The 16554-nt window shown below is 38.5% G+C and overlaps 1 protein-coding gene across 1 annotated transcript in view; it reads right to left on the reverse strand.

Moving 5' to 3' along the window:
* The window catches only part of kif6 (kinesin family member 6), an 87004-nt gene that overhangs the window by 25717 nt on the left and 44733 nt on the right, over positions 1 to 16554 (reverse strand). Inside the window, exons 13-15 of the mRNA XM_084381667.1 lie at positions 14945 to 15139; positions 1497 to 1599; positions 459 to 514 (exon numbers count right to left, since the gene is read on the reverse strand). Of these exons, the coding sequence (XP_084237793.1) occupies positions 459 to 514; positions 1497 to 1599; positions 14945 to 15139 (354 nt within the window). The remainder of the gene's footprint in view (positions 1 to 458; positions 515 to 1496; positions 1600 to 14944; positions 15140 to 16554) is intronic.

Consider the following 16554-nt stretch of genomic DNA (forward strand, 5'->3'; position numbering starts at 1 on the left):
CACACAGTGTTGACTGAGGCTATGGTTTATACCAGGCCTCATTTTGGCATAGTCAGGCTACTTGTCTGGGACATTGCCCAGAAGAACACATGGGTGTGCTTACAGAGTCATCATAAAACAGCCTGGACCAGGACAGTAAAAAGCACAGGTTGGAAGACTAGGTGGGAGGAAATCAGAACGCCTCTTGGTCCTGGAAATGTTTAGGAATGTGCTGAACGACATTTCTGCACTCCAGGGAGGCAGATCCCTGACAGTGATGTGTTCATAAATGATTTCCAGGCAGGTAGGCTGGTGTCTTTTGGGACCCAGTGAACATTAATGGGAAATATCAGTGTTCTTTGGGGCTTGCACCACAGCTTTGTTTTGCCATTAGGATAATGAGGATGATGAAAATTGAAGGTGGAACAGATCGTTTTCACAGATTTCTGGAGGGCAACTCACATGTTGAGACAACTTACTGATTCTCTTTCTGGCTTCATTTAGTTGTTCCCCAAGCCTTCTGGCCTCAGTTGCCCTGTTCAAAAGAATGCAGGTGTTCACAGGCAATGCAGCAACAAGAAAGATATTTGATAAACTGAATGAGGTAAACATAAAGGTAAAGGTGAACGATTTTGCAAGATTTCAAAATTAAGTGTTCTACAAGACATCTATTACATACCATATTTTGTTGGCATGAAACTGAAAAACTTAAACAACTGCTTGCTAGATAAATATTTTAGTCAAAAGCAAGTTTTTGTGATTCAAAACATTTTTAAACCTAGCAGCCTCTGCAGGTGCTAAAAGTCTTAGTGAAAATGAAACATGGCCTACTGTAAGTTCTAATTAGTGTGACTAAATTGGAGCATTTTTTAAAAATTGCCCACAGAAATGGCGAGATATGTTTTATTTGACTTTGTGGTATCTGTCAGGCATCTGGACAGAAAAAAAATTCAGTACAAAAATGCATTTGATAGTAGTTTTTATGAGGTACAATGGTGTTAGTGGCCAACAAATATGGAAGTTGTGTTGTTGCAGGCACAGTATGAGCATGTGTAGCATATGTTTGTTGTTTTGTCTGTAAGGAATTTTAAAAATACTACAGCCCAACCAATACATGGGTTGGCCAATAATATTGGCCAATATCTATCACATATATATCGGTATCAGCATAATTATTACATTCCCAGTGAAGCTTACTGTTTTAGTGTTAAGTTTATAGTTAAACTATAAAATATCCTGCCTCCATTACATACATTTTACACAAGTGTTTGATAACCATATTTGAGTGATCAATGCCAAAAATGTTTGTATACGTATATATTCTGTCTATAAGAGTATCGACCGATAAATAAATAATGGAATTTTTTTCACGCCCTAATACCGGTATGGGCATCAGCTTAAAATGAATACCACATATGACACAGCTTGTACTGCTTATATTGCAGAGGAAGACTTTTGAGCAATATCAGGATGTGAATTTATCAAAACTGTCTAACAATTTGCCCTACATCACTAACCTCTGTTTAAGTAGCTTCTTGTTGTCTTTAATGGTCAGATGGTCCTCGTGGTCCCTCATAAAGGTCTCAAAGGCCTCTTGCTTCCCTATAGACAACTGTGGACCTGAGAGAGAAAAAGATCCAGTGTTACGGTGTATGCTTTAATAATCAGAAGCTACTGTTTATATTATCAGATCCACGCTGAAAACACTTCTTAAATCAAATGTACCATACAAATTACCATCCTATTGTATTTGTAGTTGTATTTGATCCTGCTGTGCAGATTTGAACAGTGAGACAAGAGCTGTGCATGTTCCCACATTCACAAGTACTCGGCTCCAATCTGGCAGCCAGATGCCAGCCAGAGCCCCACTGGTATAGTTGACCTCCCACCTATTACTAATTACAAAACTGAAGGATAATTAGCCTCTCATTCATTGTTCAAAGAAAACATAAACACAAATATAAACAGCAATTCATAACATGTCATAGCTGATGCCCCCTGCCTGACTTTGGCAACTTGCCACATATAAGAAAACAACATAACTTGAACACAACATCCTGCATTTTTTCTAAAGAAATATAGATCTGCTGGTTAAATGCAGAAATCAAATTTCACTATACATTGTAGTATTTTGATTGACACGTGATCACCAGTGATCATCTGATTTAATTGAATATGATAATATGGCAGCGTCTTAAAAATTTAGATTTTATTGGATCTAAAATTCATAACATTCACTGAATCATCAACTTTTTTACTGTATTCATGTTAGTAACAAACTCTAAAATACCATTTAAAATAACTACAAAATGACTTTTTTTCCCTTTGTTGGGCCTAATACTGGTGTATAGGTGAAATATAGAGTGAGACAACAGTGATAAGAAAATACTTAAAATATTGATTTTGACTTCATGGGAAATTTAATAATAATGTTGTGTTTCCTTCAAGTGCCCTATTTCAGTGAGTCAGTGCCTTACAAATGGCTTACCTACTGTAAATGGAGGGTGGTCATGCATTTTTATTCTATGTCTAATATCTTGGCAGGTAATTATTCAGAACTGTTGCATGTAGCACAATCAGTCTGTTGTTGTTCTCACTTTTGTCATACTCAAAAGCATGTTTGCCTTGTGAGTGTTTGGTTGTGCATTTTAGCAACCGCAGATACATCTGCCAATCTGTCAAGTCTCTGTCTCAACTTGACAAATCAAATTTACGGTAAAATAAGTTCTGTGTCTCCAGCAAACCAACATGTTTTTTTTTCCTTTATGCAAGACTGCACCGGATTGTGATGACATAATCTTATTATAGAATAGTAACCACCAATGCTGTGCAAGATGTCCCTGGAAAACCCCAACGCTTCACAATGATTTCCAATAAATTCCAGCCTTGTTAAAATGGGTAGACTTTTGTGACCAAGCTGTTCTAACCAAATACATACACAGGACAGTAACTCATGTGAGATTAATTGTAGGACAGTTAGGAATTTTGTTATTTTATTTTTGGAAAGTCTTGATTGAAACCAGCACGCATCTCATGGACATATGTTGCAAGAGCCAACCTCAACAAATCAGTGAGAGGTTTCTTGAGGGAATGCACTCCATTCGACTCTTCTCAACATTCCAGGAATATCTCAGAGTGATATGACATCACATTATGTTGTACTAACATCATCTGTGGGGTAATGAGATCACATGCACCTTAGGCCAACTTTCCTAATTCTTCCTTTCTATGCTTCAAGTGTTGACAAACCACAGAGTTCTAAAGTGGAGGAATGTGCTGTGACAATTGTTGCTGTTTCAACAAATTTAAGAAATGAAATACCAGCAAAGTGAAGTATGACCATACTTTTCCATCAATTTCTAAGAGGAACTGTCAGACTGTCACACACAATGTTAACTGTTTGCTGGAAAGTTTAGAACTTGTCTGCTTGACACAGAACAGTATTTCTGCTATAATGTGTGTTCTTAACACAGCCTCCTGTATGGGACAGTAGTATTTGACTTACTGAGGAGTCCCTATTGTCTTAGTCTTCTGTGAAGATCACAGAAACATCTGGAGAACCCAGTAGAATTCTCAGTGCTTCATTACATGCAACCAGAATTAACATTAACATCTAATTCTCCCTGTAATTTTCAAGTCTGTTTTGATCCTGCAAGGTTATCTGCAGGTCATCATGCAAGTTATGCAAGTACTGTAATTCAGACTGAAATACAACAGGAACACCTTGTTCATCTTTTACCCACCTTTTTACACTTCAAAAACTATGTTAAGAGCACAAAAAGAATACACTGTACATATGTACCTGTGAAAAAGGACAATAAATTAAGCATCTCACAATTCAACCCAATTGCCAGAATAAACATTTGGTAATGTTATGTTAAGTTTCTCCAACCACAGATACATTGAAGCTTTAATCTTATTAAAAATATCCAATGGTTTCATGCTTACAAATGTTAAAACACTGCCTTGAACAGTGGTCTCTGGCCTGGCAGCTATCTTGCATAGTAGTCACACCACTACCGCACTCTACCCACTACCCACTACATAATCCAAACATGATATGACACGTATTGTAGAAATGTTGATATAATATTTGGTTTGCTGAAATGTACAATGGCAAGATTGTAATTGGGCTTCTAGGCTGCACAAGTAGTCCAGTTTGCAATTTACAGAGCGTATAGTAGAAATCCAATTCTATGAAGAACGAGTGTGTGTGCAGACTGCCTCTGCAGAGACAGTGGTTGCCCAAAATAGAAAGAAAAAGTTCTCAAATGTTCACGTTTTATTTTGTGCTGGCAAAGCTAAGAGACCAGTACATAACTATGTATTATGGAAAGAGTAGAGTTGATTATGCGCTATTCAATCAGCATAAACAGTTTCCATGGAAAGGTCATCATCATACATTTACAGTTGATATTCAGGGGACAACAATTACCCTCCTTGTAACCATAGAGGCTGTTGGCTACAGCACCAGAGCCCTCAGATTAAACCTTAATTAAAACATACATAAACATTCAGTGACCCATCAAACATGAGGAAAGGATAAGTGCAGTGCATTTGTTTTGAATTAGGACAATGATCTAATGCACATATAGTTTTGTTATGAGTTTCCAAGTGGATCATGGAAAACAGGCACTCCAGATGTGACTCATATGATATATAACATATACACTGTATAAAATAGCTGTGTCAATTATTTCTTTCTAGTACTTTCCTCCTGGCTTGACTGGAACTGCTCGATGTGTTCTTATAGGCTTTCCCTTCTCAAAGAGCAGTGCCTTTCTAGATAACCTCAAGTGTTCCCTGCTGGTTAACAGCTGATGGGGTTGGAAGTGTGTTATGTACAGAGCGTTGCTTGCAAACAGAGCAGAAAGAGAGACATTTCTCATGAAGTGTGTGAAAAGTGGACTAACATTCCAGAGTGAACATGTAACTGCTAATAAGGGACTGCAGGATCTGGGAATATGTGAAGGGGTAGCAACTTTTTGTAACAGAATGGACAACAATAGTTTCTATATTTGTTTCAGGCATTGCCCGTTTTCATACCGCAATCTTTTTTCAAGGCATTAAATCAAATGATTTCAACCTTTATATGGAATAATAAATCAGCTCGCATAAGAAAAGAATTTATGGAAAGACCAAAGGGTGTAGGTGGGCTTTCACTTCCCAATTTGCGCACATATTATTGGGCCGCAAATTTTAATGCCATTTCTCTGTGGTTAAAAGATTGGAATGATAGGATCCCTGCATGGCTTCAGATTGAAAAGGTTACAAGCAGCCCACACTCACTCCCTGCCTTACTTTGTGCACCCCTACCATCGCTAGTGAATAATATTAAGGATAATATAATTGTAACTCAATCACTACGCATTGTAAATCAGTTCAAAAGATGTCTGGATATAGTATTTCTCTTCACTCATCGATAATACATAATCATCTTCTTCAACCATCTTTATTGGACAATGGCTTCAAAATTTGGTATGACAAGGGCATTCATAGTATTGAGGACCTTTATGTCAATGATACTTTTGCTAGCTTTGAACAACTATTCAAAAAATTTGGTCTGACCACTAATCATTTTTTGCGATACTTGCAAATTAGAGATTTTACTCGCAAAAAGTTTGCTTATTTTCCTACGCTTCCCTCTCCTTCCTGTTTGGATTACCTATTAAGGGTCAATACGCTGAATAAGAGTAGAATATCATTTATTTATTCCCATATCATGGATAGCTGTAACCTCTCTATTTCACATATTCGAGAACAGTGGGAAAATGACGTAGGGGCCCAGCTGTCCGATGAGGAATGGGATATGGCCCTTACTAGAGTCCACTCTTCTTCCATATGTTCCAGACATGCTTTAATACAGTTTAAAGTGTTACTGTACATAGGTTACACTTCTCAAAAGCTAAATTAGCAAAAATATTTCCGAACGTAGACCCACTATGCGACAGATGCAAACAGACCCCAGCTACCTCCTATCATATGTTTTGGTCTTGTCCGAAACTTGTTCCTTTCTGGTCATCCTTTTTTGAAGTCATCTCTAATGCTTATGCCTATAACATCTCACCTTCTCCCTTGGTTGCTGTTTTTAGTTTGTTTTCTGATCCAACAGGATCTGTTCCCCCTGTTCATTTACATTTCATTTTCCTCCTTATTAGCTAGACGCTTGATTTTATTTAAATGGCAGGCTGTTACTCCTCCATCACACCATCACTGGATCAGGGACGTTATGCAGAACGTTAAGCTGGAAAAGATCAGATGTACCCTCAACGGTTCCATCAACAGATTCTACAAAACCTGGAACTCTCTAATAACTTATGTGAAAAATTTACCTGGTGTGGAACTGGAATTCTGAACATTTACACCTGCCCTTGGACAATCCTGCGATAAAGAATGCTAGGTGCACTTGTTTTTTTTTGTGTGTTTGTTTGTTTTGTTTTTGTTTTGTTTGTTTGTCTGTTTTTTGGGTTTGTCCGTTGTCCGTTGTCCGTGACGAGTTTGTCAGTCTTTTTTTGGGTTTGGTTTGTCTTTGCTTTTTTGTTGGGATTGTTTTTCTATGGTTATTTGTAAAACAGAGAATATGACTGTTTTATATGATATTTGGAAAATTACAAATAAAGAGTTTTAAAAAAAAAAGAACGGACAACAATATACGGTACCAATACTGTTGGCAAAAGTTTCATCATGTAATTGTGTAATTTCACCATTATATAGTCTGTTTATTGTGATTAAATCAGCTAATACCATCTCAGTTCATCATTCCACTCCAATCTTGAATTCAATGAGGCTGACTGTCTTGCATTTTTCTTCAGAACTGTTACCTTGAATGACCAACAAAATCCAGTCTGGTCATGACTACCAAGTGTATGCTTTAAAGTCTTTGTCTGCAGTAAAAAAGAAGAGATACACCTAAACAATTAAAGCAACCACATGAAATTCACCATGATACAGTCACTTGAGTAGGTCAACATGTGTAAAACTGGTATATTGCCACCCTTTCAAGCATTACAGTGAAGTAGGTCTAAAAGGTCAAGTGTGTAGGATTTGAGGGTATCTATTGGCAGAAATGAAATATGGGTTCATTTGGTTGAAATATGCCTCATCACTCCTTGGTTAAATACCTTGGTCAACTCTGCATTCGTTGACAGATTGTTTCAGACACCACACCATGGTAGTTACTTTCAAGACAAAATCTAAGTGTTATTTCTTAGTGCTACTTTGTCGTTTTACTTGAGCTAATCCTGTTCTTCTCCTTGTCCTCCACCAGTGTTGGCTTCTCCACACTTTTCAGCCTCTCCACCAACCAGCCTCTCGCCTGCGCACCTTTGCCACCTGCCACACTCCACTTGAGGCTCCCCGAGCTAAGACGCCCCCAGAAACCAGCCAGCCACTACGCTTCTCTGCACGCTCTGGAGCTTCGTGACCTCATGGAGCCCTCTTCACTTGCTTCAACGAGCTACCCCTGAACTGCACTTATTGTTGCTGATTGTTGAATAAATCACCTTATAACCTTCACCTGTCTGATTGTCCGCTTTTGGGTCCATCTACAAACCTTCAAACGGTCACATAGATTCTTTTGACTGAATGTTATTTATAAATCACAATCAATTTCAGCTTGATACTGTTGCATTCTTAAATTATGAGCTGTTTTCTAAATGGCCATAATATCCTGGCTTGATACATTCTTTGATATCAATTCCACTAAACAAGGAATATTTTACTTAATTAGGATCATTAGATACTCCTACTCATATACTACCTCATATTAGAACCCGACCAATATGCAGGTTGTGGGGCTGAGGCCGGTACCAATTAAAGGAGTAAAAAATTCCGATATTGATAAATTGGCCAATATACACACATTTTATGCTGCGATCCCTCAAATGTGGTTATCAAACACTTGTGACAAAAATATATCAGTTGACAGTAATGAAAGTTTAGCAATAAACTTTATTGTCTATAATGACATTAGTGTACCATAACAGTAAACCTCACTCGAAATTTAATAATTATAAATTACCCCAAGCATTGTTTTCTGCACTGTAATCTTCAAAACCAAAAAGTTTTTATATGCAGCAGTAACAATATACAGTTGGAAGAAAAAGTATGTGAACCCTTTGGAATTACCTGAATTTCTGCATAAATTGGTCATAAAATGTGTTCTGATCTTCATCTAAGTCACAACAATAGACAAACACAGTCTGCTTAAACTAATACCACACAAACAATTATATGTTTTCATGTTTTTATTGAACACAACATGTAAACATTCACAGTGCAGGGTGAAAAAAGTAATAACTGGTTGACCCTCCTTTGGCAGCAATAACCTCAACCAAACATTTCCTGTATGTGCAGATCAGACCTGCACAATGGTCAGGAGGAATTTAGGACCATTCCTCTTTACAAAATTGTTTCAGTTCAGCCATATTCTTGGGATGTCTGGTGTGAATCGCTCTCCTGAGGTCCTGCCACAGCATCACAATTGGGTTGAGGTCAGGACTCTGACTGGGCCACTCCAGAAGGCGTATTTTCTTCTGTTGAAGCCATTCTGTTGTTGATTTACTTCTGTGCTTTGGGTCGTTGTCCTGTTGCATCACCCATCTTCTGTTGAGCTTCAATTGGTGGACAGATGGCCTTAAGTTTCCCTGCAAAATGTCTTGATAAACTTGGGAATTCATTTTTCCATCGATGATAGCAATCTGTCCAGGCCCTGTGGCAGCAAAGCAGCCCCAAACCTTGATGCCCCCTCCACCATACTTCACAGCTGGGATGAGGTTTTGATGTTGGTGTGCTGTGCCTTTTTTCTCCACACATAGTGTTGTGTGTTCCATCCAAACAACTCAACTTTGGTTTCATCTGTCCACAGGATGTTTTGCCAGTAGTGCTGTGGAACATCCAGGTGCTCTTCTAAAAACTTCAAATGTGGAGCAATGTTTTTTTGGACAGCAGTGGCTTCCTCCGTGGTGTCCTCCCATGAACTCCATTCTTGTTTAGTGTTTTACATCTCAACAGAGATGTTAGCATGTGCCAGAGTTTTGTGCAAGTCTTTAGCTGACACTCTAGGATTCTTCTTCACCTCACTGAGCATTCTGCGCTGTGCTCTTGCGGTCATCTTTACAGGACGGCCACTTCTAGGGAGAGTAGCAACAGTGCTGAACTTTCTCCATTTATAGATAATTTGTCTTACCGTGGACTGATGAACATCAAGGATTTTAGAGATACTTTTGCAACCCTTTCCAACTTTATGTAAGTCAACAATCCTTAATTGTAGGTCTTCTGAGAACTCTTTTGTGCCAGGCATAGTTCACATCAGGCAATGCTTCTTGAGAATAGCAAACTCAAAACTGGTGTGTGTTTTTATAGGGCAGAGCAGATTTAACCAACACCTCCAATCTCGTCTCATTGATTGTACTCCAGGTTGGCTGACTCCTGACTCCAATTAGCTCTTGGAGAAGTCATTAGCCTAGGGGTTCACATGCTTTTTCCACCCTGCATCGTGAATGTTTACATGTTGTGTTCAATAAAAACATGAAAACATATAATTGTTTGTGTGGTATTAGTTTAAGCAGACTGTGTTTGTCTATTGTTGCGACTTAGATGAAGATCAGAACACATTTTATGACCAATTTATGCAGAAATCCAGGTAATTCCAAAGGGTTCACATACTTTTTCTTGCAACTGTATCTGTGTTAGGCCAGTATTGGCCGAAAATATCAGACATCCGATATATCAGTTGGGCTCTACATCATTTAACATTTTACTCTGTCCAAAAAGGGTCAAATATTTCAGTGCCCCAACCCTACTCACATTTCCTTGTGACAAAGTTGGACCAAGTCTCAGTTATCACACATAAAATATGATTTGGGCCTGACTTGTGATCATTGCAAACTAGCACCTTCTACATTAATCCGTTTTCTGTGAGACTGACCCAAACTTCAAGTGTACTGACCTTCAGTACTGACAGGCAAGTAACAATGACTTAATAAACAAGTTTTCTTCTGTATACTCCTCATGTACCCCATTATGTCCAGTAAGTTTAGCCTCATGAGTTGGACAGTTTGGATGGCCACTGTCCTTCCTGCTCCTCAGGAGGTGCTGCTGTCAAGACAGCTGGTTCTTAGGAAAAAAGTGGCCCAAGGGAGATCGGTGTGGACTAAATGGACTGGATGCTTCAGTAATGTAAACACAGTTCACATGTTGCTTCTGAAATAAACCTCATTTAATATCATTTGAAGGCAGTAATGCTGACTTTTTGGTGTCCTTGCCATAAGTAACTTTGCACAATGTTTATTCAGGAAATTAAGTATTATGGTCAGAGCCAGAAATATTCTTCATAATGACTTGCGTTTGTGATTCTGACAGAAATTACCTGTGATCTCTTTCATTTGATGATGCAACAGTGGGATTATTTACATGTACAGTTATAGTTCACTGTTCCAATTAAGTATGACTCTTAGACTTTGTGAAACACATTCAGACCAACTCAAAAACTGCACATCATCTATAAACTCATGTTTCTGGTCATAAGGGGCAACAAATTCTCATTGTAAAAACATGTACAATATGTACAGTAAACATAAAGCCTTTTCTTTCAAGATCATATCTACACTGCAATATTGCCTAAGTCTATGTCTAAGTGTGTGGTGTGTACTGTAGTTTTAACGCAGTAGATGCCACATAGCCAGAGGTCAACCAAATTGAAGAGGAATCCATTGAGGTCATCACATCCCATAAAATCGGGGAGAGAAAAACAGAGGACTTGCAGGGCCAGGTGAAAACATGATGATAGGACAAGATGACCCAGATGATCATGCTTGCTCTACATTAGATCGCATACCACTCTGAAAGACTAATCCATATAGCACATCATTTATCAGTGGCTTTATACACCACAGCTTTATAGCCATCCATCACTGTGCTCCTCATTGTCCATTTGTTGAATGACTGATTCACTTACTAATTCTGACTGGACAGAGTTCAAACATGTGTTTGTGTTTTAATAGGCTCTTTTTTCAGAGACCCTGTTTGCAATTACCCCTTTGCTGGCGTAATTACTGCACTGGGCACCATTACCAAAAATGTCGAAGAGGATGAGGGAGCTGTGGTTAGCACAGACGGGAGAACAGCCTCAGTTTGATGAGTAGCTGGCTCACACCCCTGTGCCTGATGGCTATAACCAAGCTTGTTGTAAGTGCTCAGGTTTATCTTCGCACTTAAGGCTCCACTTGACCAAAATTAAACAGAAAAAGGGAAATAAATACTGCCGCTGGCTGGAAGGCAAAAAAGCTTGATTGGCTTGGCATTTGATCTACGACTGACAAGAGAAGCTGCAGTCTGAGAGCTCTGGTACCTATTCCGCCATCTCTATGTCTTCATTATACCTTCTATTAAATGACATTATGGTCAGAACCTTCTGAAGGTACGGTAAGTGCCATGGCCAAACTATATGCAGATAACCCAGATAACAGGAGAAAACACTGCGGTGACACTCAATACCCAACCTAGAATCACAGCAGAGCAAATTGTCAAGCTGTCATAAAATATAGTCAACATGACTGGTATTAGGATAATGGGACTGTCACACCACAATCCAGGGTTCACAACCCAGTAAGGTTTAGGCATTTAAAGCACTTTGGAAAAAATATATTTTCAGTTTTTGAAACAATCACGTAATTTAGTCTATAGGATTCATTTTGGTTGCTTAGGAAAAGATTGTAATTTCGGTAATACACGGCCTGTAGCTGACGCTCACCATAGCGGCTATGTGTTACCATGGCAACACCGGAAGTTGGGGTGATATCGCCACATTTGACTTCTGATCGTTTTTTTTATTATGTTTACAAATTTATGATGAAACTTAAATGCAGTTTAATTCATGGTTCTGCTGTCAGACCTTATTGAAATGTTTAAGTTAAAATTGTTGTGAGAGGTCACTTCCTGTCTGAGTAACGTGAGACGTGAGCCGGAAGTTGTGAGTGAGAATTGAGGAAGAGAGGAAAAGAGACAAGAGAGAACTGTCTACTACTGGCTAATCAGGCGTACACAGTAATTATTCTGAATATTGAAACTTGTGTACCTTTGTATGAGAAAATAATCTCTGAAAGTGATGTAGGCTATGTGAAATGTGTTTTGTTGCAGTTTTCACGGTGTTCCGTAACTTTCGAGAGAGAATTAAAGTGGTTGTGGACATCAGTAAGAGGCGTGATTCTTTTAACCAGAGTAGATACACTGCCATTCAAACATTTGGGAATTTAGGAATTTATATCTGTCACATCTTATGTCTCCTTAATAGTCAAAATGATTATTAGAAAACCCTTGTGCAATTATGTTAGCACAGTGGAAAACGGTTGTGCCTTCCTTAGGCTAGTGATCAGCTTTGGATTCGATTATAGTTTCAAAGTGGTCTTTCTTTTGAAAGTAGTACGTCTATTCTTGTCCTGAGAAATGAAGGCTATTCCATACAAGGAATTGCCAAGAAACCAAGATCTAATACAACGGTGTATGCTACTCCCTTCAAAGAACAGCACAAACTGGCTCTAACCAGAATAGGAAGAGAAGTGGGAGGCCCCGGTACACAACTGAGCAAAAGGACAAGTACATCAGTTCGTACGTCTTTAGTTCGAGACACTTCACAAGTCCTGGCAGCTTCATTACATGGTAATGTAACACCAATAGTGAAAAGGCGACTCAAGGATGCTGGTCTTCTAGCCAATCTAACTTGTGGGAGGTGCTTCAGGAAGCAATGACTGAATTTATTCAGATTAGATCAACTCAATTTACATTTAGAATGCCAAAGGTCTGCAAGGCTATAGTTGCTGCAAATGGAGGATTCTATGACGAAGGTACGGTTTTGATGGACAGAATTATATTTCACGTGAGAATCATTATTTCTGACATTGTCAATGTCTTGACTAGATTTTCTATTCATTTAGCAACTCATTTGAGGAATTTAAAGTGCGTTTTTCATGGAAAACATGAACATTTTTGGTGACCCCAAACTTTTGAGTGGTAGTGTACGTAACAAAAATCTTTGTGAAATACTGAAGAAGTTTAATCTTTGGCATAAGTGTGCATGGACATGAATTTTCCATTTAAAAGTCTCGCAGGGTGTCACAAAAAAGTGGAGAAGCTGTGCACATGAATCATATTGATTGAATTTCATCAGTATTTGACAAACTGCCTTGATAGTGGGTTTCCATGTATATATTCGCTCAAAGGAAACATTATAAACATCCTCTGGTATGTTTACTTATATGAGATATACTCTTGTATTAGAATAAAATGCTAGAAAAAAAGTGGTATTTAGCATTTGCTTTTCATTTGTGGGGCACGCTGCCTCTAAATGGACTGTCTGAACAGTGTCTCTTGTGTTTATATTGCAGCATTCTTGGCCAGTGGTCTCTGATTCATCTTCCAGTATAAGTATTATAGGTTTTAAACTCATCAGCGTTTCATCAGCAACAAATTACAGGTTTAACATGTACTGTACTATACTGTACTCTCTAATGTTTCTTTGCTGACACAATTACATTGGACGACTTGAGGGACCTCTACAAGGAAATTCCTAAATACATGTAATCTCGCTGGTGGCACTGTTATAAGACAACGCAAGGAGCTCTGGGATGTCAGATTTTTCGCTATGCATCAACATCCAGAAATCAAGGATTTGTCATGCCGCACAGGCAACCTCAACAGGTACACTGAAAATCATTGTGCTGATTTTCAAAGAGCTGCCCACATTCCAATCGTGACAGATCACCTGTCTGTACTCTCAGTGCCCAATTCATCACAAAGTCATTGCTTCTTCCAGGTCAGAAAGACTGAATGTCACGGTAAATGGAGTCAACATCTGTGAAAATGTTTAATTTATACAATACTTCATTAGTCCCCATGGGATCCTTTTAACCCATTACTACTATTTAGTAGCAGTGATCAGCCACAATGCAGTGCCAAGGACTCAACAACTGCATTACTGAGATTTATTACCTTATCCCTAAAAAACACGTTTAAGATGGAAGGAAACCCATATAAACACACAGAGGACATGCTAACTCCCAATAGAAAGGTCATAGTTGGACCTGGTAGGGTTCAAACCTGGAACATTCTTGCTATAAGAAGACAATGAAAACATAAACGATGACCTAATTATAAACAAGAACAACAAAATAAAATGAAACACAGTATCTAACCCTGCAGATTGATTTAGTTTTAAGTACCAAGGTGTTGAGATATCCATTTCTGAGAATTTTGCCATGACCCAAAAACAATAACAGATGGTGCAATGTTGTTTGTGGAAAAGGAAAAAAGACATCTAAACCATCTTTTCCCAGAGATATTGTCTGTGTTACTCAGGAGTGTCCAACTTGCTGTGGACAGCATTCATTAGAACTACTTTCTACTGAAAAAAAAAAAAACATACTCCCAATTGTTTTATTGTGGAGACAAAGTCTGACATCTCAAACCCAATGGAAATAAAAACAAGACTATCTACATGGCTAGGTACCACTGGCTATAGGTTTAGGGCCTTTTTGTATCAGCCCTTTAATGTGGTGCTTACTTAAATTATTCTAAATGTTTTCAACAATGCACAGACCCAGAGAAATCCAAATTTTATTTATAAGGTAGCAGTAGCATTTGGATTGTTGCTACAACTTCTGGGTAACCAGATGATATGTCAGAGAGCAAGGAAGGAAGTCCATGAATAAACGTAACATAAAACTTGAATACATTACCTCGTCTGTGATTTCTGCCTTACTCAAGTCAGATACACTGTCTGGAAATGTCTTGAGCAAATAGCTGCACCACGTATCTAAATTACAGTATTTCACAGTTCAATTTGGACCCCATTTTGTATTGCTTAGAATACTACACCTTATCCAGAACACATCTGGGGCTTTAAAAATCATTTGGAATCTTTAAAATTCAAAAGACATTTCTTTGTGAAGCCTAAAACTTCTTTAAGTACCTCTTTTCATGTATTGTATAGCTTGTCCTCCAGAGTCTGCAGAGAAGGTGTCTGTGCTCCCATCCCTTGATGGCGGTGTGGACAACCTCAAGGCACCCGGGGAGGCTGGGCTCTGGCTACTGGTGATGTTAGCGAGATGAGCAGCAGCATCCTGGGACCTTTTTTTCTCATTCTTTAACATCTTAATCAGGATACCTGCAGGTACTGAGAGTTAAGGACTCTACTTGTCTTCACTTTGGAGAAAGTACTGGATGGAAAATAAATCTTAATTACACATGCATATTAAGGGACCTATTTCAGCAGATGTTGACTGCTTATAATTTGATATACAAATAAAGAACCTAAATACCACTGAAGACAGCTAGACAGTTCTTCCAAATATTCAAAGTAGAGTTCATTTTGGACTGAACTGTCATGAAAGTTATCCTCATAGTGACAGTATACTGTAAAAGGGTGGTATCCATAATGGTTTCCAACAGGCAGCTATCTTGATTCTAGACTTTTAATGATGGTTGCTGACATGTGCTCTGCATCTGAACTTACAGACTCAGGAAGATGTCATGGTCTGGGCTGAATCAGTGAAGAGTAAAGGAGCCAGGGAGGCTGCAGAGACTGAGACAATATTCCAGAAAAAATCATCTCCCACTGATGAGGTTGTGTGTTATGTGTTTGTCTACTGTACAGTTCAACTTGTTTTTACAACAAAAACAATCCCTTTATCTCTCTATGTGATTATGTTTTATATTAACTGTAATTAGATATTATAAGCAGAAATTGGGAAGACTTTGAGTTATTGCAGCAGAAACAAAGCTTAATGTTAAATTTCATTATATTCTACATTTTAGATTTTTTAGCATTTCTTATTTGTGTTTATGTTAAAGCTGGAGTTTGTAGAATATGTGAAAACCGCATGAGACTGGGATGGAATCAACTGCGCTCCCCCCTCCCCTCCCTGTTTCGACTCCGTAGCTCCACACTTTCACTTTCCACTCTCGTGGACGTGCGCGACTGTAGCGCTAGGAATATTCATGTTGGAACTTTTCTGTCATACACTAGCCATGGCCGAATTACAGGTAAGAAAGTACTTTACCTTTCTCTCGTGAACAAATTGAACGTAAGAACAAACAAACATTACTTTTGCATTGTTTAGAAGACCGATAGAGACCGACAACAATTATTTCTTGCTAACGTCTCAGCATGACATAGCCTACATGTATGGCACTAATAACGCTACGATATTTGTCATACTGACGTGATACTTATAAAGCATAATGTAATGACAAGAGCAACATTGCTAAGAATAATAAAACTACATATAACGCTAAAGTAAACAATTACCCCCACATGCACAGACTATCGGAGACAACCACTTTATTCAGACACTTCTTTCTTTTCGTCGCAACCTGAAAATAAATAATAACTGTCACATCTATATTTACACGGCACACGTCCTCTGTATGTCGAGTATATATAACGGTACTGACAATACATTTGACGTTGACTTTGGCTCTGACTTGCTTGTAGCTGTCGTGAGCCTTTGGCTACGGTTAGCATAAAGCTAATCAACTCACAACATTACTCATCAATTGTGACCACAAACCGCCTGCTTT

The sequence above is a fragment of the Pagrus pagrus genome (assembly GCF_965226575.1).
Source record: "Pagrus pagrus genome assembly, chromosome: 18".
Taxonomy (NCBI): Eukaryota; Metazoa; Chordata; class Actinopteri; order Spariformes; family Sparidae; genus Pagrus; species Pagrus pagrus.